General features: G+C 44.0%; 1 protein-coding gene across 1 annotated transcript in view; it reads right to left on the bottom strand.

Annotated features, from left to right (window-relative positions):
• Positions 1-2,036: 2,036 nt before the first annotated feature.
• Positions 2,037-26,207, bottom strand: part of snd1 (staphylococcal nuclease and tudor domain containing 1) — a 57,168-nt gene continuing 32,997 nt past the window's right edge. Inside the window, exons 12-17 of the mRNA XM_069700185.1 lie at positions 21,465-21,565; positions 19,515-19,625; positions 17,827-17,899; positions 13,802-13,943; positions 2,273-2,413; positions 2,037-2,092 (exon numbers count right to left, since the gene is read on the bottom strand). Coding sequence (XP_069556286.1) covers positions 2,037-2,092; positions 2,273-2,413; positions 13,802-13,943; positions 17,827-17,899; positions 19,515-19,625; positions 21,465-21,565 — 624 coding nt within the window. The remainder of the gene's footprint in view (positions 2,093-2,272; positions 2,414-13,801; positions 13,944-17,826; positions 17,900-19,514; positions 19,626-21,464; positions 21,566-26,207) is intronic.

Here is a 26,207-nt window from a genome sequence, read left to right as displayed (position 1 = left end):
GAGGCCACCTTCGGAAAACATCTGAAAAAGCTCCCGCAATCAAGGCGCCATTCAGACGAGAATCAACAGCAGACTCCCGCGCTAATGAAATCAAATGATCCGCATTCATGGCGGAGCGCGACGCGCGTCGGCTGCGCTCGCCTGTGCTCCGCGAGGACGACGGAAAGATGGCGAGAGCGGTGGGTCGGGCCCGCAAACCGGCTCTTCCTTTCGGCCCTTCATCGTCATCGTCATCGTCATCGTCATCACACTCTTTGATTCTGCCGCTTACTAACTCGTCCCCTGCACTTTCTCTCGGGCAACTTTATCCTGGTTCACCGTCGGGGACCGTACGATGCGACACCACCACGCGACTCGTCTCCAACGAGATGCTTCACCGTTGTCGCTTTTATCCAATTTGTTCACTCAACTTCTTTCCTACGCCGAGATTTCCAACGGGTAACTTACTTTTGGACAACGATTGTGCCTTTTTGGAAAAGTAACAGCTCGTATGTGTGAACGCTTAACCGTGTACTTACTTGAATGTGTCCCTGGTAGAGTGCGAGCGTGCTTGTGCTCACATTAGCCCAAACAGCAGGTCAGCGCAGGCAGCCAACCGGCCCCCACACCGGGCTTGGGACTCATTACGCGCCTCGGTCCTGCCTGCTAACTCCCACCTACCTGTGAAAAACTTGCTGACACCAATGACTGGCGAGGGAGAAAATGTGTGCGAGAGAGAGTGTGTGTGTGTGTGTGTGTGTGTGCGAGAGAGTGTGTGTGAACGGGGTGATGTGCATGAGAACGAATGCCGAAATGAATCTGTAAGCCAGTGGCGGCGCACGCGTGCAAGTATTACAAATATGATAAACAATGCAATTCGGTACAAATAATAACAACTTCCTATCAACATGTACCTGCTCGAGCGCCTCTGCACGGACTCACGGAAGGGTTTTGCCTCCCTGTCAATCAAATCCCCATGTTGCCCGCATCAATTATTTCCCAATAAAAGCACCCTCAGTAGAACCTATGTCACTCGTTTGCCACCCCCCACCACACACACACACACACACACACACACACACACACACACACACACACACACACACACACACACACACACACACACACACACACACACACACACACACACACACACACGAACATCCGTTTACCTGCAACGCTGGCTAAAGCTCAATTTCCATGAAAATTAAACACCGGAGGACAGTGGAGTCAGCCACCCTACGCAAAAAAAAGCCCTTTAAAAAAGGAGATAGGAATGGAGAGGGAGAGCAGAAAAAGAGCAAGCGAGAGGGAGTGTGTGGCCTGGATAAGTGGTGGCAGGATTATAGCTAGTTCCATCATGGCTTTGGCCCGTTCACTGCTTCTTATAAAAACCTATTAGCATGTGAATGAACAGGCACACAGTGGATGGAGTTTTCTAAAGCCCAGGAGCACTGATCCACTATCAGGTGAGCTTTCCGTAAACTGGGAATGAGGGGAGGATGTGTGTGTGTGTGTGTGTGTGTGTGTGTGTGTGTGTGTGTGTGTGTGTGTGTGTGTGTGTGTGTGTGTGTGTGTGTGTGTGTGTGTGTGCGTGCGTGCGTGCGTGCCGGAGGATAGTCTGCTTGACTGTGTCCACTTTTGATGAATTTTTGTTGAGATTTGACAGCACCAAAGCAAAGGGTACACCGTTTTAAATACGGTATTAAGCTCATTTGGGAGTAAACAATTTAATCAGCTTAATAAAGTCAGTGGTCAAAGGAAAAAATTAATTTTTAGACTAGCTTATCCCCCCCCCCCATAAAAACACATGTTTGCCCCTGTCTTTTTTTTTTTTTTTTTTAAATACAATTTAGAATACTGTCTTCTAAATGTTATATTTACGTTTACTTGAGGTATAATAAGTAACATAATATGATAAGTCACACAAACTGAACAAATACATTTTATCGTATGTTGCTTAGATACTGTGTAGCAAACGCATAAAAATTTTTTTTTTTAAAAAGCAGAATGTTGTAATCGCATTTTAAAGCCAGGGTATCTGCTGTCGTTATCTCTTATCGCTTGTTAAAAGCATACCGGACGCTATTCTTCTCACATCCCTGAACCAAAACTAAAATTGGAGTGAGAGTGTGAGAGTGTGAAAGTGAAACGCGGCAAAAGTACTGTGGATACCGGAACTTGGACCGCGATTGTATAAGCAAAATTACAGCCGGGTAAGAGCCAAAGTAGAAGAATATCGAGAGTGGCCCGCTCGAGGACGGACACTGAAACAGTGGGAAACGATAAAGACCAGAGCCAGAGAGTTCTGCCTCGGTGCTTACCTCTCTTTGCAGCACCAGCTCTTTGGTGAACAGCATGGCCTCTTCACTGAAGGGCTCAGCCACCTGCATCCCTCCGGGCAAATTCCGGGAACTGCGTGGACATTCAATGCCTGCACAAAGAGCACACCGTTGCAAGGGTTAAAGGTCAGCACAGCTGTTCATCAAAAGAACAGCAAGACCCCCCCCCCAAAAAAAAAAAAAAAATCTGTTGAACATTATTTGGCTTGATGAGTCAGAAATGACCGGGAGACACGTCTGACTCAATTTGTTAAAAAAAAAAAAAAAAAAAAAAACATTTAAACTACTCCTGGAATTAATATTAATATCCACAAGTCAGTGAATAGACTTGTAGCAACAGTCTTCGGGACCTCTGGTACTCCCGAATAGCTGAGGTCACCTGAAGCATCCCCCACATCCCTCTTAACAGGTCAAGGTCAAAATCTCTTCGTCGCACAATTTCACAAATGCATGCGAGGCACAATACAGATTAACCAACAACAATATCATCTGCACTAAATGGATGATTGGTTGTCGAGGGGTCAGCCCTGAGTGCATGAAGCACCTGCGTCGAACCCCATTTCCACCGAGTTAGCAGGCTCAGTCAAATTTATGCCTTTGGGACCTTTTGACATTAAGTGTGATGGTTTTCCGAGTCGTTTATCCAACACGCGGGTAGGAATGGATAGGAGAGCGGAATTTCTGTTCAAAATAAATAAAAGGAGTTGTGTTTGCGTTGCGCAGAATTTCTGCAGCGCAGGGTGACCGTGAATGGACCTCAACGTGGCGATCTTAGACGTGCAGAAAGTTGAGGTTCTGCTGCGTGAAGTCTTTCACGCATACTACGAATTTGGCGTGTGCAGCTTCTGTTGCAGACTGAGGCGCGCTCCTTTTGTCCACATTCCCTTCAGGACGTGATACACTGTCCATTCATGCACTGTGTGCTGCAGCAGAAAGGTGCATCTGCAGATGTTGAATAGATGAAAAACACCCCCTCCCCCGCCCCCCCAACAGGAGCCGGGAGTGTACACGTTGACTTCCTGTTCTCTCCTGAATTCTTGCATTATTAAGCAGTGAAGTCACTTTACCGCTACACGTGTACGCTAACAAGCAGGCTGGTGCGCTATTGTTTTATGCCGAGCAACTTAATGATAGTTTCAGTTGGGAGCTCAACCCTCCAGCGTTGTGCTAATAAGGCAACAGCTCTCTCTCTCTCTCTCTGAGGGTCTTTTGTTTCCTCTTTGACTCGAGGTTTAATTTAATGAGCTTCACTGGCATGACAGATATACTGCCGCGGGACGGACTCGCAAATACGTGACAGAAGAAAAATCTGATTTGTGAGGGCACCCTGGTGACTCGGTGGTTAGCGTGGCCCTGCAAGACTATCTGGGTTCTGAATTTTACTCCCAGTCCTTTAAGTTTTGTTAAAGAATTTCAAATTGACTGGATTTAATGATGTTAAAGGGTTGGATAAAATTGTGCTTAATACTTGTCTAAGTAATACTTATTTGTCCTTTCTAAAAGTTTCCAGGGCCAGATAACTTCCACTGGTTATGTAACTGGTGATAAAACAAAATAAAATAAAAAAAAAGAGAGACCACTACAACAAGCCAAAAATTGTAGACACCTCATTGCACACTGACGTAGTAGAATGATGCAGCTAACGATAGTTTACTTGCACGAGTTGAAGAGCCAACTGGCTTCTTTTTTTTCTTTTCCCTTTCATCTTATCTTTTTGTTTCGTACTTTCTGTTCCCTACGCTGCCACTTCTGTCCCATTTGTGAGAACAAGAACAGGAGACATCAGCGTATTCACACGGGCAGGGAAGGGAAAGTGACCCAGGAAAGGCAAAACGAGGCCACGGGACAGTCAGCACCCGAGAGTTAGGAAGAACTGTTGAGTCAACCTTCTGTGAGACGTTAAGTTCTACGATGTTCAGCGGGGGGGGGGGGTTAAATCTGATAATTTCCGTTTTTACGCTCAAATTTGCATCGTCTCATTGTCGCTCTGTTCTTTTGTTCCTCACTAAAGGTAAGAGCTTTTTTTGTTGTTGTTGTTGTCGTTTAAATTGTTCACCTGAAATAGATTTTCAAACCGCAAAAGTGTTTACAGCTCAAATGTCAAGGAGATAAAAAAAAAAACTAAAGAATGTTACAAGATAAACAATAACAAACTGATTTAATTACTGCCTTAAAATCGAATAAAGTGACCCACAAACATACACAGAAAATGATAACATCAGTCAGTTCCTTACAGCGCGGCAGAAAACGATCCAATATTCATCTATTTACTGTCGTATTCTATTAGGCATCTGACTGTACTCAAACATTCAATCAAATATAGTAAGAAACAAAGCTTCCTGTAGAGCAGAGAGGAGGGGAGGAGGAGGAGGAGGAGCAGGAGACACTGATGGCCAAGATCATCTGAAAGTATTTATAGAAGTGGACCAGGACAGGGCTTCCACATGGGACTTTGTAGCTACAACACTGCCAGAATAAAGAGAGGAGGAAAGACGAGGGATGCAGAATACGGGAAGAGAAAAAGACGAGAGGAGAAAGGCTGCGGGAGGGTAAACACCGCAACACCGCTCACAAAAAAAACTGGCGTATGAAGTAATTGCAGAAAGGGAGATATTTGAGTTTCTGCTTGGGTTGGCCGGAGCTATGATAAGGGCTGGAATTGTGGGTTCCCCCCCCCCCTTGCATAATCCCACAGAAAAGACTTCTCACGAATGTAATACACAAAGAATAGAAGTTTAATTGTACAGCACATACAGCACAAAAGCTTTACAGGCCCACGGGAGCGACAGTTTAAAAGCCAGCCAAAAGCTCTTTTAGACAAAAACATCCCCCAAACATTATTACACGAAGGAAAGTCGGATTTCAAGTCCAAAACAAAGAGGTCATAATGTACACTGCATACTGTAACGTTGCCCTCAAATGACCCGACCGCACTCGGCATCCTGGAACTCGCTCACGTTTACTGTAGTTTCCTCCCTGCAGCATTTAAACCCAGCAAGGAATCACTTAGCAGAGACAAATCTAACGTGCACCGCGATACATAACTCACGTCTCACACCAAGATAAACATCTGGGTCAAACTCCAGGATATCCATCTTATCTGAACTCGGAGACAAACAGGACGTACACTGATCATCCTGACATTCCACGACATACACGCACGCACACGCAGGCGCGCGCGCGCGCACACACACACACACACGCAGGCAGGCGCACACACACACACACACACACACACAGGCACACAGACGCACGCAGGCAGGCAGGCACGCACACACACAGGCACACGTAGGCACACACACACACACACACACACACACACACACACACACACACACATGGGCACACACGCAGGCACACACACGCGCAGACACACGCATGCACGCGCACGCACACGCACACACACACACACACACACACACACACACACACACACACACACACACACACACACACACACACACACACACACACACACACACACACACACACACACACACACACACACACACACGGAGGGAGAGCGAGAGGATGCTGTCGTACAGCTGCTCCTCGTACTGGCCTGAAGTGCATGTCCACATGTCAATCCACCAAACTGACCTGCAAGGCACGGATATTGTATCTGGTATTTTGAAGTGCGTCTGTCTGGGTTTACAGACAGAACTGAAAACAGCGTCAACACTGGCCTGTTTCTTTTTGGAACAAATGAATGCACAACAGATTCAAGAATTGATTCATGTCGTTTCCAAATTGTGAAACCCAACTCCTGAAAGACGACAAGCTATCGGCAGTTTGATTTAATAACGCTTGCGGGTTTGTATCACTTCTCCCCCTCGTGTCCCACCATTCCGCTCTCCCCTTCCTCTGGGGAGGCCCTGCGGAAAAGATGTCGCGTTTTTAATCTGTGATTTGGGGTGAGCCACACAACTGATGAAATACTGCCTGGCCCCTCAGCGCACACACACGCGCACACACACACACACACACACACACACACACACACACACACACACACACACACACACACACACACACACACACACACACACACACACACACACACACACACACACACACACACACACACACACCTTTCTTGGTCAGCCATACACACACGGTTTAGTTCCTTGGCCTCACCCCAAAAAAACTGTTCCTCCATCTGGACAGGTTGCCATTAATCCATCTTTCCCCCACAATCATGCTCCGTATCAAACACAATATACGTTTCCCAAAGAAACTATGAAGAAAAAGCTGACAAGATGTAGGGGATGACATTTAATCCACTTAGTTTGTGGCAGAAACACACACTCACACACACACAAACCAACTTTCTCTTGGTCTTACAACCCCTTGTATCGCCACTTTCTTTCAATGTGCATCTCTCCCTGTTTCTTCTGTATCATTTGTTGCCTGAGAACGACGATGAGAAAACGGCACGAAAGACAGAAAATATGCATTAAAGCATTAACCTGTCACTTTTACACTTTGTTTGTGCCGACTAAACAAACCACAAACAATTCCCCCCCCCCCCCCAGGCTTTGTGGTAAGCTAAGCTAACCTGCTCGAAGAAGAAGGTAGAAGTCATCTTTTCAGCAAGAATGCAAATATATATCGCAAATAACAAAAAAATGTGTAACCAAATTATCTTTTACCTCTTGCTATGAATAAACTTGTTAAACAGTTAATACTGCTGTTGTATTTTGTACTTTTCCATACTTCTGAGTTTGCGGGGTCTTTCCTTTTCATTTTAGACACTTTTATTTTGAAAGGCACTCGCTTTAGTTCCTATTGTGAGAAACGGAGATATATATAGTAGGAAAGGAAAAGTAGGTTAAAGGAAGGCAGAAAGGGATTTTTTTTTTTTTTTTTTTTTTGATGGCGCAATACTGTAAAGATAAGATGTTGCATATGTTTATAAAGGTAGTTATATTGTATTTGTTGCTGGTTTGGATCACCAGTTTAAGTGTTAAGACCACATTTCAGTGAGGTACGCTACATAGGTGTTTCCCAAAATGTCAAACTATTACTTTCAGTGTTGTTGCCTATTCTACTGCAGTGAGAACACTGGAGTTACAGAGTAACCTCATGCATTCAGTCGTTAAGACTCGCTTAAAGAAACAATGCAAATACACAAGTCACCCATACGTTACGGTGCTCCTCATTCTCCTCACAAACCAAAACTAATTTGCATGAATCCATATGCTTTCATTTCCCACAAGCAGTTTCTGTTTCTAATGTATTTTTGTTATACTTTGTAATTGAATGCGCTTCGAGTTGACCCGACGTCTAGGGAGAACAGGATTGAGTGGACCGCTCTTCCTCCACTAACCAAGCCAGATAATGAGCTTCATCTAGTAGAAATGGGTCTGGGGGGGGGGGGGAACGTGGCGACGTGCGGCTGCAGTAGCACCATCACGGCACTTTCTAGAAATATACATCATGTCGCAAATCCCTACGCTAATAATGTGCATATTGATTAGCCTCCGACTTTTCGCTCACAAGCCGCCAGACGCTTGTGGACTGGCTTTTCGCTTGGCGTCTCTGCAGGTATAAATGGATGCTTGAGAGATGCAAGCGGCTTGGTATGAATCCCATTAGTGTCCATCTTTTTAATGTTATTAAGTTACTAACTCGTAATTTTTGAAAGGCTGTTGACAGCATATAATTAGCACAGCGACAGGCCAACAAACAAAGAGCCAAAGCCTGGAGAGGTGTGTAAGTGTCTCAACATGTGTGTGAAATCTGCTCTAAAACTCCCGTCAATCCATTTCAATTTCCGTACTCTTCATTTTTTTTTTTTTTTTTTCCTGTGACGATCCCCAATTTGAATATCTGCCGCTTCAACAGCTGCCTCGACGGAGGGTGAAGTTCAGCGGCGGCGAGAAAGATGCAGGTGGGCGAGGCACGGAGGTTGAAGAGGGGCGAGGAGGGCGTTGCGCGCAATCAATGGGAGTAGATGGAGGGCGCACAACGCCGTTGAGGAAAATCCTCGGCTTGCTCGACTAGCTCTCTCTTTTATCCGCTCGCTTCATCTCTCTGCCTCACCATCATCTCACTACGGCTCTCTCATGTAAGGCCTCATTACCTCAGAGGAGGCTTAAGCTGCGCCGGGTCCGGTCCCCTGGAGATCGCTACAGTGCCGGGGTACTCTTCAAACATTGTGCTTATAATCATCATTCTTTCAAATGAAAAATATGCTTCCTTCACATATTAAACTACCGGTGACCTGGTCTGCTGTCAGTACATAGCTTGGTTGGATAATGTAATCATAAAAATGAGTTGGAGGGATGGATGGATTGGGGGGGAGGGGCACACACAAACAGGTTACCAGTCGCTTGTAAAATGTGTTTTCCTGCAGAACATCCCTGGAGTCCCTTTACAGCTGCAGAATAATGCAGCATCATTGATGAAACTCAATTCGTTATTTATAAAAAGGTAAATATTAATTGCAGGCGAGATGTGAGCACATTTACGGGGCTGCTTCCTCCTCCGCGCAGCCGATAAGGTGGATGATTGAACTGTTGGAAGGCCGATGCAGCTTGTAGCCCGTGTTTAGGTTCAAGATTATCACTCATAGTGCGGTAAATGTAACACCAATAAAGTGTTATTGACTAAGACTGTTATTTCTTAGCAGCAACTTTATTATGCAGCCGGCCGTAAAAATCGGTCTCAAGGTGTCAAAACAACCGCGTCTCCAGGTTTCTAATATGCGCGATAAATTATGAGACGTATTGCTACAGTCACACACACAGTACAGCGATACTGTATTTAGAGGTCACATTTTATTATTCTTATTCTTATTTTCTGACAGACTCGCTCCTATGCTAACTTGTTTTTGCACACGGGCATTTTCAGGGGCAAAGTCTACAAATTTTCTGCTCCACTTCTCCACTATATTTCTATCTGCCCTCCCACAATGATGGTAGTGTACCAGCACACAGGTACATAGTATAATATAATATGATATAATATAATAAATACACACACACACACACACAACCGTGTACACACTCGGATGTCAAAAATCCGACAAATGGCACTCAACCACGCGCCGCGTGACGGCTAATGCTCCTCGCTGACACTGTAAATCTTTGTGTCCGAGTGATGGGTGTTTCATCTTTTTGACAGTCTGCTGCTCAACATACCTTTCTGAGTAACTCTGAAAGTGCACTTCACCTGCTGTGGCCTCCATCCGAAACTCGGTGAAAGCCAATAAACTTTTAGAGCCTTTGCACCGCTTGGTCTCCCTCAGCTTCAACAGGCCTTTATACCCACGTACTTCACATCAATTTTTGTCTTCTCTTTTCCATATCCCCTTTTCTTTATCCTCCACATCCTTTCAGCCTCCACATCTCTTACTTCTGCTACTCCTTTCATCATCCTTCGAAAGCCCCCCCCCCCCCCCCACCACCACACTCCCGAATCCCTTTCCTGTGTAGTAACCTCTCCTTTTCCGTTCAAAAACAGGATGACTTTTTTTTTTACCCTTTATCAAACTTACATACCGAAGTGACACTGTGCAGGTCGGCGAGTGAAAGGAGAAGAAAGGGGAAGGTGATGAGGGAGAGGAGGAAAGGGAACTAGCCTTCAAACTCCTGAAGCACACCTCCGGCCACCCTTTGAAGCACGGGCTTCTCTTGCAGGTGCGCTTTTTGTTTCCCTTAACTCTTGTTTCTTTCTCTAAGCACTGTCTTTATCTGTTAATGAGAACTCTGGAAAAGGAAGGAGACACCGACCGAGGCTTTGAGGTGCCTCGCTGGAGAGACAAGTCCTTGCAGTAAGTGGGCTTTAAATCTGGGAAAATAATATGGATAAAAAAATAAAAAAAATAAAAATGCTGCTGGCGAAGCAGACTGGGACTCCAAATTCAAAGAAGCCTGAATTGTGTTTTGATATTATAATTTGGACTTGCAGTGTTACATCACTCACTGCCTGGGGAGGATTTCATTTGCAGTGCTACTGTAAACAGTTTGTTCTTCAATGGCCTCCCACAACATTGTCAGAGAATGAGAATTTGGCCATGGTGAATACAGTATAAAGAAAACACAGCTAATGAAACGGATGACTAATGCAGGACTTCTTTTAAAAGGCAGCATCCTTTGAATATAGCCAGTGTTTGTATGCAGTCAATATTTACTCAGCACTCAAGAAACAAATCCCCGTAAAAGGGAATACAATTCATGGAACAAATCTTTTAACCTTTCATACAAAATGAATAGGAGGGTGAGTAAACCTTGTGAAGGCATTAAAATAACATAATTGTAAAATCGTATGATCGCCATTAGGAGTTATGTTGCATTATGAACTTACAGCTACTGTTCTGATGTCTTACATAATTATATATTGCATACACATTAAACTATAGATGTGACTCTACGGAAGTGTCAATTAGGGTCCGATTGAGTTATCGGCCGATATATCGGTATGTTGGCCGATACAAAACCTTTTTTAAGAACATAATGGAGATAAAAGATGCTTGGGGTAAATTAGACATCATTGTCCTCGTGAAGTTCATCATAATTATTACATTTCCGGTGAAGTTCACGGTTTCAATAACCTGTAAAATATCCAGACTGCATTACGTATCATCGTCTTTTGTGTCAAAAGTGTTTGATAACCACATTTGAGGAATCATTGCAACCCACGTGGGTTTATACACACCGTGTGTATATATATATATATATATAAAAATAATATTGGCGGATGTATCGATATTATTTTTTTATCAACATTGGCCCTAAAAGTCCAGTATCGGTTGGGCTCTAGTGTAAATGTATGCCTTCTAAAACTTGTTTCAATTGAAGAGTTTCACATTTAAGTTCAAGTTTTGCAAAAGTTCTTTCATGAACAACTCTTGGAAGTGTTGTATCCTGTAGTGTGATGAAAGGCCTATTTGACATTAAAATATTGAAAATATCTGAAACATTAAAATGATCTGCTCGCCACACATCTTATTTTCTGTCCCAAATATGTGATAGTTTAAAGAGAAAAGGTCCAGATGCCCTCTGCCTTTTCATAAACCGCAAAAAAAAAAAAAAAAAAAAACAACAGGCTCGGGGCATCCAATTTATCGTGCGCGTCATTTAGAAGCACGGCCCGCGGTGCAGATTGGGTGAATAGAACGTGGAACGATAACGTTGACAGGAAAGAGAACGCGGTAGGAGATAGGAAGCACTTGGAGATTAGGAGATGACAGATAATAAGAGGTTCTTTGCACCTCAGGGCTTCGCTTCATGTACGGTTAAGGGTTTGACTTCGGATGTCACCACGCATACAACAACATGCATGCACAGCAACATTGAGGCCACGACCCACCAGATGCAACCATTTTATCTCGTAACCATTGTAGATGGAAGAAAAAACAGAATGCAAGAAGAAATAAGGGCAACGAGGTGACAAGTAAAAGCACAAACGCACACCTTCATCTAGAAAGAGGAGCTCTTCAAATGATGCCGCGGACGCTAATTGGACTACAGGGTAAAAATACACAAATAGGAAAGAGGATCATTTGTATCAATCAAGGTTAATCCAGCCTAATGTGTGTACTAAAGACAGCAAGAGTCAGATCGTTTCCAGCAGAGGAATCTTTTCTTCTGGGAACGACCTTCATCAAATCCGCTCGGGGGCAGTCAGCTGTAATGTGGAGTTTACGACTTGCTAATAACCTTTGATTGAATAAAATAATTTCAAAAGTAGACCGTGTAAACATCATCTCATGCACATCGGGCATTTTTTTTTTTTTTTAAACGAAGTTGTTTATGTTATTCACCGTTATTGGGAAATAATGCTACATATATATTCTGTATGGTCCTTATTGGCCGGGGTCATTTCAATACATCTTGTGGCAGCGATGGACAAAAAAAAAAAAAGAAGAAAAATACAATTACAAAAGCCATCAATGGATAGCAAAAACAATCAGAAGGAAAATTAATAAATTAATTAATGCATCAACGATTGGGCCACGCGTAATTAAACTGAATCTGCGTTTGTCAGAAATATATGGTGTTAAATCTACTGGAAATGAGGAGGAACTGTACAGTGGGCAAATGTCTGACAGAAAGGGAGATGGATTCAAACGCGTTCTGATTGCAACGATGACAAGAGTATCATCCGTTGTGGAGGGGGCTAAGCCTTCTCACCGTTCCCTGTGATCTGCGAGGATGTGCAAATCACTGCTGGCTGCCAAAGATATAGTCTCGATGTTTTTATTACGAGCATGGGGGGGGGGGGGGGGGGGGGGGGGGGGGGGGGGGGGGGGGGGGGGGGGGGGGGGGGGGGGGGGGGGGGGGGGGGGGGGGGGGGGGGGGGGGGGGGGGTAACTGTCAAGACGGACGAAGAGCTGAAATGAATGACTGGACCTGCTATCAAACAGTCTGTATTTCATCCCATCTGCATCTCGCCCTAAACATCACACAGCTGTTTTCTCACTGAACGTGGGGAGAAAAAAAAAATCGAAAAGAGTGGACACATTTCTTACCGTGACAGCAACTAACAATTATTGTCATTAGAATAATCAAGTGAAGTACATCCAGCAATCGAAGATGATGTATTCATGTTGGGTTGTGGTATCTATTCACTTGCTTTTTTACTCGTATTCAGTCCAAAAACCAAATATTTATTCTGACATTTGACAAAGAAATGTATTCCTACATTTGAGAAACGGGAGCCAGCAAATGTTTGTTGTTTTTGCTTTGATAAATTACAAAAAATAATGAATAATTCATATCATTTTACAATGCGTAGTTGCTAATAAATTCCTTCTGTTCGATCAATCGAGGAGTTTTTACAGGTCTGTTTCTTTTCAGTGCATAAGCTGTGCTCCGGCTCATCAGGTCAGATACAAAACAAAAGACACAAAAACAAACCCTGGTGGGAACAATAAACTGACTGTTATTGAATGCCAACAGGAATGACTTTACATTCTGAGAACATTTCAGGTTTTCACAACATGACCTTCTCGGATACTTTCGGGAGGAGAGCAATTGAAAACGGGTTGGAAGACGGCAGGCTTTGTGATTGTTTTGTAGGAGTCGATTTCAAATTTGGCAGAGAGCCAGAAAGGGGGGGTGAGGGAGGAGGTTAAAGGGGACGCATGGTTCATGCCAACACCGGTGCTCTGAAAGGTGGGCTGCGGTTGGCAGTGTGATGACCCCGGGTCGAGGGGAAGCAACAGGACGGCGGAAACAAACCGGGACGGGGCAGCCACCCCCCTCCGCCCTCTCAGGCCTGGCTGCCGAGATGTGTGCGGAGGGCTTCAACTTTGACCCCTGAGCTCGCAGGTGTCCCAACATGACATATCCCATCTGCACGAGCCGTAACACACACACACACACACACACACGCACTTTGAAAATAGTGTCTGTTACTGAGAGATATGCCAATGAACTTTACCTAGGCAGAAACTAATACCTAACCAGACCCAGAAGTGAGTCCGTTATAGGACACGGAATGAAATGACCTTCATATCTGAAGATACCCACCAGCAAGGAGGAACGTGATGAGGCAGGTTTCTTTGGGCATGTACAACTTGAGGCGGGAGCCGCTGAAGACGTATTCTACCACAGCCTCTGAGCGGCCGGCCCTCTGCAGGAAGGGCAGGAACTGCTTGGCTTTCTGTGTCTCCTACAGGATGAAGGAAGAGACAGAGATGACATTAAATGACCATTTTTTTTTCTTATCGAGTTCTGTAGTTTTCTTACGATAAAACTTCACCGAGTGATTTGCTTTTTTGTGAACAAATAATTGTTTTTGACAGTAGTAAAGCAAAGATCCTGCTATAATCCTGTGTACAGAATATTCTCTAGTGTATGAGTATGTATCAGAGAAATAAAAAAGCTTTTCCTTAAAGACTTCTAGTCAAATGAATTTAATTCAACTGAATTCCATCACTGCTAAAAAAATTTAAAAAAAAGGAAAAAAAAGAAAAGAAAAGGAAAAACCTGAAATAAGTGTGACAAAATCAACCTGGATACAGCGTACACTAAAACTAGAGCGACCAAAATAGACACGGGTGAACAGACTGGAAAGGTTTATTGAAGCCAGAATCTGTGTCCATTTTCCAGACGTCTTTAAATCTTGGTGTGGCCTAATGAAGTCCGCTCCGCTTCTCAGCGACACGTCTGGAACCTCATGCAATCAAAAATAATTCTCTCCCTTCCTGCTTTCCATCTCTGTCTGCAAGGGTGAGTCATTAGTTTATTGGTGTGCTCGGGCCAAAATTACAAAGGGAGCTAAATCATGTGTGTTCATGCAGGGCTGGTGATGCAGTGACAGGGGGAAGATTCATAAACGATAAAAAATAATTTAATATGTGCCTACTCCGGGCATGAGCATGTAGGCACAACAGACCAGTGAGTCATGGACCAGTGTAGTGTGCGTGTGCGTGTGCCAGCGTGGATTATGGGAGTAGGCACAAAGGCTCCGAGGGAAGGACGGAGTTCAAACGAGGAAAGACGGACTGAACACGTGTTCCCCATTTGCTGCTGTCACTCGACGCGAGAGCTCAGAGAGGCTCAAAACACACACACAAATATCAATACTTTCTTTCATTTTAGGGACCGGCACGCAACGCTCGAGACGGACTCCAAACATCATGCATCGCCAGCGGGGCTCAAACACACGAGTCTGTGAGTAAAGGGTATGTGCTTTAGCCATAAGATGCACCACCTGAACTCCACCCACTGAAATCCAAAATAACCTCTTGAGTGGGAGACGTCAAATCCAAACACTCTCTCGTTCACACAAACACATTTGCAGCACCTGCAGTGTGTGGGCTGTGCAGTCTAACTTGGTTCAGGGAAAAAAAAAAAAAAAAAAAGGAAGAGACATGAGAAAGGAGAGGACCTCATTATGCAACCTTTAGAGGCATGAGGTGAGTCAAGTGCTTTATCCACTCGCCTCCCACCACCTCTGTACATCTCCTACACTATACGTTTATAAACCTATCTCTGCTCTATTTGTGACTGCATCCCACTCAAATGTACATAATCCCTTTCAGCAAAACCTTTACCGCCAAAGGATGCTGACGTATAGGATTGTGTATTTCCGTGTGCGTGTGTGACAGAGAAGGATGTTGGGGTGGGGGTGGCGATGTTGCTATTTTGGTCCTTTTACTAAAATGCTCATTACATTAGCCTAGCCAAACAACTGGTGCATGTGCGTGCTCACACATTCCTACCGGCAGTCACTGGCAACGATCCTAGACAGTGCTGCAAATCATGTACGTCCTGTTGGAAACCGACAAGAGTTGCTGAGAGAAGGGGGGGGGGGGGGGCTGGCTGGCAGCTGCGCGTAATGGCACTGACCTGAACCACTGACAGGGTGGTGCGAATAAATAAAGCCATGGAGGTGGAGGGTTACCACCGTGTTGATGTCACACATGAACACGAGGAAGCGGAATCATTTTAAATATGAACACCGCCGTGGCATTTGCTGGCCTAAAGGGACCGTTCTTAATGAGTAAGATGTTCAGTTCTCCTTTTCAAAGAAGGGTAGGGTACATTGCTTTATTCTCACCGTTATTATGTTTAATTAATTATTGAGCACCTCCTCCTGCAACCCCCCCCCCCCCCTTCCAAGTCATTGCTGCACATTGAATGCGGTCAATTTAGCCAGTTAAGCTGGGTGGAGGTTTATAACTATGTAATGTAATAAAACCCTTGATGAAATAACAGAGCTGCTCAGTCAGCACAACAATTCCCCGTCATAATTATTTTTACAGGGTCTAGTAATTTATCTGTCCTGCTGACACAATAAGGCATGGGGAGGTGACGATGATGACAATGTGGAAGGGACTAACATCCGAGAGCAGTTACCCAGAGCGATGTCGGCCTTATTAGTCGGACTCTAAAGTCCTGTTAAACAGCTTTAATTGACTTGGCAGAAAGCCTCTGTTCCAAAGCACCGTCATAACACTTTAAATGACACCTTACAGAGCTTACATATGACCACCTACTCTGGTGGAGGCACTCTGATTGATAGAGAGAGAGAGAGAGAGAGAGAGAGAGAGAGAGAGAGAGAGAGAGAGAGAGAGAGAGAGAGAGAGAGACACAGAAAAGGAGACCCTGTTTAATTTAACAAAATGTGTCTCTGGAGCCGACATGTGCAAGCACTACAAGAGAGCTCTAGTGAGACAGACAACGAGGTGCTAATGTTTCTGAAGTTCAGCGTCGAGTTATTCACAACATCTAGTGGCTTTCAAAACGTATAAGAGACGGGTAGTCCACGAGTACACACCGTATGTACATAAAAGCTGCTGCTGAAGTTCAGGCAGTCGTTAAAAAAAAAAAAAAAAAAATCGGCCAGGGTTGATGGACCCAGCTGATGACATTCCAAACTGGTGCGTGGGATCGTGTACTTGTTGAGTCAGCGATTTATACAGGTTAGTTCGGTCACTGACACAAACGGAGGTATAATCTAGGGCAGCGGCCTCCAACCTTTTCTCCTCCGAGAGCTACGTTAACATTTATTCACATAGCTGAGCTCCACCCAAAGCGGCCAATGAAGCTTCTTTTCAGTAAACAATAGCAAATTGACAAATCAACACACGTTTTGTATCACACCAGCTTGAATTCAACAGCATGTGCGTGCTTTTTATCTGTATGCATTTCTTTAGGTTTTCAACTGATGAAGCTCACAGCTGTCACAGAAAACCAAACTCACATATCACTGTATCGCATCTCTTCCCTTTACCATTCACCACGAGACTGGTCCTCGGCTCTACTCTGTGTGAGCTCGTCCAACCCGGCCATTCAACCTGGCAAATGTGGATAGCGACAACACTGCAGTGTATAGAGTTAATACTGACTCCACTTGGATATAGAAGGGCACTGTGACAACCTATATCCACGCAGGATTGCATCTCTGATGGTATGTAGGGGAGCCTCGAGAGAAAGTCACAAACAAAACATTAACTGTGAATAATTTTTTTTAAAAAAGGACAAGTTTTCAACAATTAACAACAAGAATTATATTTTCCATTAAAGGAGAGAGTGAGAATAAAGCGAACAGAAGACAAGAAGACACAGTAATAGGACTTTTTTTTTTTTTCTTCTTAAACAGCCCGCTGGGTGGTGCGAACAAAAACACATGCTTAAAAAGAATGTGTACTAATCACCCATTACTCGTTACTGAGACATTTTATGGTTTTCCCACGCTAATGTTCATTTTGTGAGCACTCCCAATCAGGCTTCATTAGCCAAATGATGCTTCTATCAAGCCCCTAGGCACACGTAAACAAGCCAGGACCGAGCACCGCTGATGGTTTTATTAATGCCGCTGATTATTTTTAGAGGCCACTTATAGGGGTGAGTCGTGGATTATAGATCGTCTTCTGAGGATTACTGGACTTGATGTATCTTTTGAGTGTCACGAAGGCAGTGTGTAAATGAGTCTACATTTATACAAAATAAATAAATTTAAGTATAATTATAGCCAGTGCTTATATAGATTTTTATCCTAGAAAATCCGGTGTAACCTGGGTATACATACACAAAAAGATACCTACCCCGGAGATATCAGCCACTCTGTGGATGGGAACCTCCTTCTTGCTGTGCAGTCCTTTCCCGTTCTTGATGGCCCTACAGACAAGCAGCAAAAGTATAAACACACGCATCTAAAACATGTATTAAGTATCTCTAATACACCTAGGCGAAGCGGAGTGTTTAATACACCTGGAGAAACAGTAGTTCTTTATGGCGTCACTGATACAGAGGGAGCCTTTGTGGATTTGTGAAGTAGAATGTAAATTCATTCAGTTTTTATTCCCTGAATTGCTCCACTGGAAGCACTAGTGGGAGGACTCCCCTGCCCCTAATCTATAAATTAGGGATGGAAAGTGGAAATGGTGGTAGAGGAATTATAATGGAGGAGAAATTATGGTTAGAATGGTGGAATGAGGAAAAATGGTGAGACAGGAGACACTTCTAAAAGGTCAGCTGGGGGTTTTAGTGGTGATGATTGGTGCTGCTGAGAGTTGCTTTAAAAATAAAAGCCTCAAGGGCCAAATGAGATGAAGATGACCTGTGGTTGCTGCTGTAGAGAGGAATCCTGTCACTACTGGGTCACTGGGATGCAGATCAGTGCCTCTAAGATATAGCATGTACATGAATGCACGCATGTATATATATGTGCATTTGATAGCCAGGAGGAGAGTTCCTTGAAGGCTGTGGGCCACTGGCCTTCAGCAGGGGCAACTAAAAATATAACCAAGGCTATAGACAGAAACCTCTCATCAACTCTAATAGGCCCCCACCAGGGACAGAGAGAAAGGAGAAGGGGGGAGGAAAAAAAAGAAATGGGAAAAGTGAAAGACCCAGAAGAGCAAGGCCAAAGAAGGACAAAACTGAAAGCAGCTAAGGAGCAGGAATAAGGACAAAATGTGAAAAGGAGGAAAAGGGAAAGCAGTAGAGGTGGCGAGAGGAGGAAAGGAGGGCGAGTGGGCAGTGACACTGCATGAACGAAAGATGAGAGGAAGGGTTAATCCTATAAAAAAAAAAAAGAGTCTGTGGCTGCATCTGCTCTACCTATAGCAAGCAGATCTTAATCTATGGCAGAGTAATAAAGCTTGTACTAAATCTCGCCATTATATTCATAGGGCCTGTGTAAAGAGAGCCTCTGATTTACCGTCTGCTGCTTAGGAATGTGTGTGTGTGTGTGTGTGTGTGTGTGTGTGTGTGTGTGTGTGTGTGTGTGTGTGTGTGTGTGTGTGTGTGTGTGTGTGTGTGTGTGTGTGTGTGTGCGTGCGCAGGCATGTTAAAAAAAAAGGGCACCAATATACATATGAGTATATATTTGAGAGTAATGACGTGTTTTCTGAGGAAAATGTAGCAACAGCTTTGATGGGCTCTGACTTATGATGGTGACGCTGCTACAATAAATTCTGAAATATAACATCAAGCGAGTTACTTTACCTGCACGGTGCTGCATGTGAGGGCAAAAGTAATTAAAAAAAAAAAAAAGTATCAAGGTCATATTTGATTCTCTTATATTTCCAAAGGGAAAAAAAAAATTGTCAAGGTCACGAGAGATGATTTGTGTAGAGTGTGCACATGCACGTGTTTCTATTTGAAGCAACAACAAAAAAAGGGCCTTTATGAGAATTAACCGTCATTGGAGAGACCCATTGTGTCGAGTGTATTGCGGTGCAAGTTCAAGGCAGATGGGGAGTGTGAAAGTGCTTTGTGTGTTCCTCACCGTGCCTCTGCGGCAAGCAGCTCGTCATAGTGGGAGGAGCGCTGGTCGTCATCCTGTCTGTATCTGATGACCGTGGCGAGGCCTTTACTGACCAGAGCCTCCGCTATGTTACTGGTGAAAGGAAGGGACGAAGAAAGAGATTACTTTTAGAAACACGGCAAGAAAAAAAAAAAAAAGAAAAAAAAACCAACCCTCGGCTTCACACAGAATTCTAAGAGAGCTAGCGCAACGAAAAAAATACGAACATGACAAATCCCAAAGGTGGCTTTGCAAAGGAACAAAGGTCACTTAAATGTTGACATTACACACTTGACTAACCACTTCCTCACTGTGGTACTGGTGTACAGAGAGGATCAAGGGGAGAAAGAGGGGAGTTTTGTGGTGCCTAATGTAGCAGTCAGTGGTCCCAAGAACAGTGTTCTAGTAAAAATGCGGGAGAAAGAATTGTTGGAACAGGAATAAACTCTTCAGAAATAAGCTTCAGTCATTCAGTGCACTATACCTGACATGATATTTCATCCTTGTTGTCATCAATTAAAGTTGTTGTTTTTCTACATTCTAAACGTTTTCTACATCAACAGTTCTTAATTGGATGAAAACTGGGAGAAACAAAAGAAAACAAAAAGTAAAGAGAAAGCAAACACCAACTTATTTTTTTAATTATTAAATTTAGTTGGGTTTTTTTTTATAATACAATACTGTGCTAAAGTTTTTGGCACTTTAGTCCCATATTAATTGTACAGCAAGAACAACAATCCAAAATGTAGCATCAGAGTTATGGGAGAAAAAAAATAATAATTCTGCGACGACAAAAAGAAAAAGTCTTGCAACCGATGTGAAGGCCACAACACGTCTGGGATTACACGACAAGACACAGCTGACAGCCTTAATTCACAATTTAAGTGTGGCAAATTCTCCAAGAGGCTGCGTACACAAGTGGCTGTGCAGAAGTGCCTTTGTTAGGAATTGGTTTACAAAATTAGTAGGAGCCCACAAAGTCTCAGGCAGAGTCCATTTCTTCTAAAACGCAACACAGAGAGCCAAGTCTCCTACCACAGACGGAAATGATGATTAATACAATACACCATATGAAAAGGTCCCACAAGGTCAAAATCATCCGGCCCGCTGACCCCATCGGCCCCGGACCGACTCGGCCCCGGCCCCTGACACCAGAAGTCTGTTATCTGGGAAACAGAGCGTCTCTGTTGTAGCCGGCTAATGCTGGGTTGTAATTGGCTGTTGACAAGGCCAGATCCTGACTTCCGTGGAGGAAACTACTATCAGCTACAAGACGGTTGGTTTGATGACAAAGACGCACTCATGTCTCCATGTGTGGCGGTGCTTTGCAGCCTTGAGTGACACACACAGAAAACCAGAAGGTACGTGTAGCTTTCAACTGTTTTCTTGAGAAAGAATAAACTTCTTAAGGTTCATTTTGAGTCATGCGGCATTAAAGCTCCTCTGTTCTGGTATTGATTAAATTTGAATAGTTTGATAACGTCTGTATCAGTAGTGCTGTGTAAAATACATGTTTCAAACAGATGAACCGGATTTCTTCAAAGTAGTGATTGTAGATAGAAATTAATTACTTGAACTGAGGTGACCTTTTTCACGAAATTCAAATACAAAGAAGCACTTTCAGGTTTCTTTGTGATTCACGGGAAGATTACAAGTTCCAAGCATTTAAAATGATCATTCTGTGACTTGCATCAGATGAACTCAAAATTTAAAGCGCTGCAAAGACAGACGGCTTGAGTAGGGAAATGAAGAGTGTTAGTGAAGTCTTTTACGCTGGCAAACAATATTTTGTATGATCCTCCAGTAAGGGCTGCAGAGCTTAAACAAAATTTGCATATATATATACCTCTTAAATAGAAGCATAAACCAGATTAGAACAGACAAAAACAATAAGTGGACCACTCAGTGTGGTATAAGTGAAACACTACTTACATGCCGCCAATTGTGACCGTGGCACAAGTGCGTTCTGCGAAAGCAGGCGTGCCTTCTCCGGGACCGGTAGCTGCTCTGATGTAGTCCACTGTCACATTGACCTAAAGGGGAACATAAGCCAGAGGTCACAATACACTAAGAGTAGTGAGGCAAAGTGAAGACAACACCAGCTACCATAATAATTAATGTTTGGGCTGTGCGTGTGCGTGTGCGTGTGCGTGCGTGTCCCTGCGTTTGTTCCAGTTCTCAAGGTCACCCCGAGTCAGTGCGAATCACATCAGAGAGCACTGTATATCTTCCCAGAGGAGGCGTATTAACACACACACACACACAACACACACACAAACACACAAACACACACACAGTGAACAGTGATAGAACCCAAATGACCCTACGCTGTGTTCTCACCACAGCTCCCTCGGGACAAACTCCAAACCACCCACCCACCCTGAAGATAGAATTTTGTCACTCAGCTGTGTGCATATATCCACGGGCATGTGACAGGGAAAGCCTGCTTTGTGGGCCAAACACAGGCAGACAGCGCTAGCAGCAGGGATGCAGCCATACCGGTGCGCCGCGATCGACAGTTTAAGAGCTACGTGTCAACCGTGTCAGACAAGTGTGATGGGAAAGTAAAAATGGTGGTAAAAAAATAAAAATAAATGTGGGAATCTGGCTCAGCGTCACAGCGTAGACACGAGTCAGGCAGAGACAATGCAGACAGGCCCATTACAGGGACATGCGAGAACAACGTCGGCCTGTCGTTAGATGGACAGGATGAGGACATGGTGACAAGAGCAGGGGAAGAGGAAAGCTTCTGTCAAGGCCGAATGGAGTGCTGTAGTGTATTGTTCAGCAGTAAGTGCTATCTGCCATTTCAAAGAGGAGGAGAAAACCAAAAAGGACACCGAGAGATTGATATTATGTTCGGAGGGCCACAGTTAGCTGTGCTGCTGAATGCAGAAGACAGCATGTTTCCGAGACACTTTACATCAACAAAACAAATTATTTTTGGAGACAAATTTCACAGAACAACGAAGTTTATCAGGTTGGTATTGATTTAAAAAAAAAAAAAAAAATAGTTTGATGTGTGGGGAAAAGAAAAATCAACCCTATAAAAGAAACCATAGTAGAAATAATCAGGCAGAAGTAGTATTGGCACAAACTCCACAAATTTAATCTAACCTAAATGAGAGAACATTTTCACCCAGTTTGCACCATAATGTACATTAATAATAGCAATATCCTGACTAAGCCTCATATTATCAACAACAGAATTGCTTTGTGATGCTCTCAGTTGTGAAACATCCTCCTCTTAAAAAAACACCAATTTCCTCAATCTTGTAACCAGTCTTTTATCCTCTGGCCGCCATTGAAGCTCTTCATTTCCTCGTAGTCCAAACATGAAAGAGCTTGTAACGTCTATTCAGCTTTATTGAAAAGTGAAGCCATTGAAATGAGGGAAACATTTTTGCATTGTTATTGGGTACATTTGTGTTTAATGCCCATTGGGCCAGGAAGAATGGGAGACAAACAAAAGGAGGGAAGTATTCAGGTTAGCTAGAGAGGATGAAATGAGATGAATAAAAAAAAAAATAAATAAATAGGAAAATGGAACCAAAAAATAAATAAGAGGTGTGAGAGGGGAGACTTTAACACAAACGCAAAATGCAATGCTGGATGCTGTAGAGCTGTGTATCCCGAATGCCGGTATTTCCCGATTAAGCAAGGTGTTGACAGATTATAAACTTCGCCCAAGCAATGTTAGATTAGAAGAGTTGCGGGCCCATTTCCACGGGCCATCTAACCGATCTCCCGATAAGGCAGAGCCATCTATAAGAACCCCCCCCCCCCCCCTCCCCTCACCCACCCACACACACCAAAGGAGAGAGAAACGGAGGGGGCGAGGCAGCGGATGGAATAGAAAGTGGGGGGAGTGATAAGGACGGCGGGAGACATGCGAGACGACGCGTTTGTTCTGCTGAGGCGACGAGCAGCACGGGAATATATGGGAAACTCCGCCGATCATGTTTACAACGTATTTGTGTGTGGCACGGGAGCGTTTGAAGAACAAATCCGTCACGCATCCAATTGTTCGTGCTGTTGTATGAATACGCACATGCTCAAATGCCTGGGGGCATACATGGGAACGGTAAAAGAATGATGCATTTAGAGTAGTTTGCAACGGTTTTAGGCAATAAAAGTAAAGTGAGGATCTTTTCAAAATTGCTTGAAAAACAATGACGTTAATAGTTGTCATTTGTCAAGTACGTTCATACGGAGAGCATAATCAGGAAAAAAAATGTAAATAAATCCGTATTTGGTGTGACCAACTTTGGCATTTCCGGCAGCACATTGGCAACGCTGTGTCTACGGCTGGCCAAAAGGAGTTTCGATTGAGGCGCTCTTGGATCGACGAGCTCATTTAACAGTGGTTAGGATCTCGTTGAAAACTGCATGTGATCACAGTGCAGCAAGTGCAGGAAAAGGATGCTCTAATAACATGCAGGATTACACACAGGTGCTGCTGCAGCCTCACCCGCACCATAAAGACAACATGAAGCTGCGTTTGAACATAAAAGATCTGTGGACATTCTCACCGCTTCAACACGCAAAGACAGAGGGAGGAACGATGCTTAAGAAAATACGTGCAACAGGGAAAGCAAGGTAAAAAGGTAAGAGAACAGAGAGTGTGTGGGTGAGTGAACAACCGTGTGTGTGTGTGTGTGTGTGTGTGTGTGTGTGTGTGTGTGTGTGTGTGTGTGTGTGTGTGTGTGTGTGTGTGTGTGTGTGTGTGTGTGTGTGTGTGTGTGTGTGTGTGTGTGTGTGTGTGTGTGTACACAAAAGAGGTGCTTAAGTTGCTGCTGTGTTTTAGCGGGCTATAATCGCAGCTAGCTATCATTTAATGAAGTGAGCTGTGCTGGAAGGGAAAAGAACCTGAGGCGGGGACCGCACAACGTAAAGAGGAAGAGAGGAAGGTAGGCGGCGGGAGAGGAGTAAGAGGAAGCCCCACCTGGAGTTTCAACCAAGAGACCTGATGACGCTCAGGTCTACCCGCTTCGCATCTGCTTGAACACGAACACGCACGCCACGCCACGCCACGCCAAATACCGCGTCGCGCACAAGACGTTCTCAGTGCATTCACACACTCGTCTGCACACCAATGAAGAGGGGGAAACTCTGTCGCTAACAGTACTACACAAGCAGCTGCATAACAGGAGCCACTTTGAGCACGCAGGATTATCCGAATGTGCTCAACCCTGATAAGTGGCTTAATGCAACATTTCCATTCGACTTTTTTTTTCTGCTGAGGCTGAGACCCAGGCGCACAAGAAGCACTACTTATAAAGTTAGCCAAATCAAGCTTTTTGGGATTATGTCACCATGCAAGCGCTGCCATTTCAATAGGGGTGGGGATACATCTGAGAAAGACGGAGGGAGACAGACGGACAGACCGAGAGTGACGGAGAGAAAGGAGGAAAGGGGGGGGGGAATGCCTGAATGCATTTTTAGCCAGACGTAAAGGGATACCTCCGAAGAAGTTAGAAGGTAAAATGAGTCAGACGCAGATAGCGACAAGTCTCTTCTAAATGCCCCAAAAAGCACACCTTAACTATTATTTCAATCACCCCAAGTGACAATCAAGTGTTTTAGTTACCATGTCTCACATGGCTCTTGTAATAAAAAAAAAAAATTAAAAATGAATTCAACACTTTTGTGAAACTGATCAAAGATACAGGTTCAGAGCTGCTGTGAAGTCCTCTTTCAAAGAGCAGACCAGGTATTGCACAGATTCCTTTCTGCCTCAGAGCGCTATCAAATATAAACTCCACAAAGCAGAGGGTACAAAAAAAAAAGAGAAAAAAAGGCAGTCTTTTGAATATGGATATTAGATATGCTTTATAAAAGATCAAAAGCACCATGCTCTCCTTATAAAGATGAGGAATAGAGGGTTTAATGGGGAAAAAAAGCATTTAATATAGCTTGATTCTCCTAAACCGGACTGGTGGCATTAGAGCTTTGAGCTTTAGCACACTGAGACTAGTAGTTAATGCTTACTCACGTTCTAGAGGTTTTAGTCACGGGAAAATCTGCTTGTTTCCCATTTCATGTAATGTATTGCACTCTTCGGCAGTCCCTGAGCTTTGGGAGAGAACGCTGTCGAGGGAAATGCCTGTAGGTCAATCTGATAACTCAACCTTGTAACTCGAAGGGACGACGAGCTTTGGTCGAGTCCACTTTGAGATAGATGATGCAGGAATACTCCTTCTGTGATCTGATAATAAACCTGCAGTCCCACAGTCTGTAAGTAACTCAAGTCCCACACCAGACAAGAGTATTAACTTTAAATCTACCCAGTCAAGTCCCAATTACCCCGCTGTGGATAAATTCTTTGTCTGGGTCTGTGCGGGAGGAAGAAGGATAAAAGTGGAGCTCTGTCGAGCAAAATTTCAGGGAAAACTGGTCTTGGAGTCTTCGACTAATGCTTACTGCTCCAAATCTGTCTCCATCGAGCTTATTGTTCTGAGACAGGATGACACTAAGTGGGTCGACTAAACTCCTCTCCTTGTTGGAGTGCAACATGCATCTGTACACTTTTACCTGCATCCATCTCGACAATACAAGTGGGCCACGGTAGCATAGCTTAACATTAGAGCCTTGAGGGTTAAGTGTTGAGCTCACGCAACACACATTCACCCATAGTGAAGCCTGTGATCATTTTTATCCAAACTATATCTTTCT

Source organism: Brachyistius frenatus, unplaced genomic scaffold (genome assembly GCF_029030835.1).
Source record: "Brachyistius frenatus isolate BFR_SWC_R1_liver_20210118 unplaced genomic scaffold, ASM2903083v1 Contig_33, whole genome shotgun sequence".
Taxonomy (NCBI): domain Eukaryota; kingdom Metazoa; phylum Chordata; class Actinopteri; family Embiotocidae; genus Brachyistius; species Brachyistius frenatus.
This window is presented reverse-complemented; position numbering and strand designations above follow the sequence as displayed.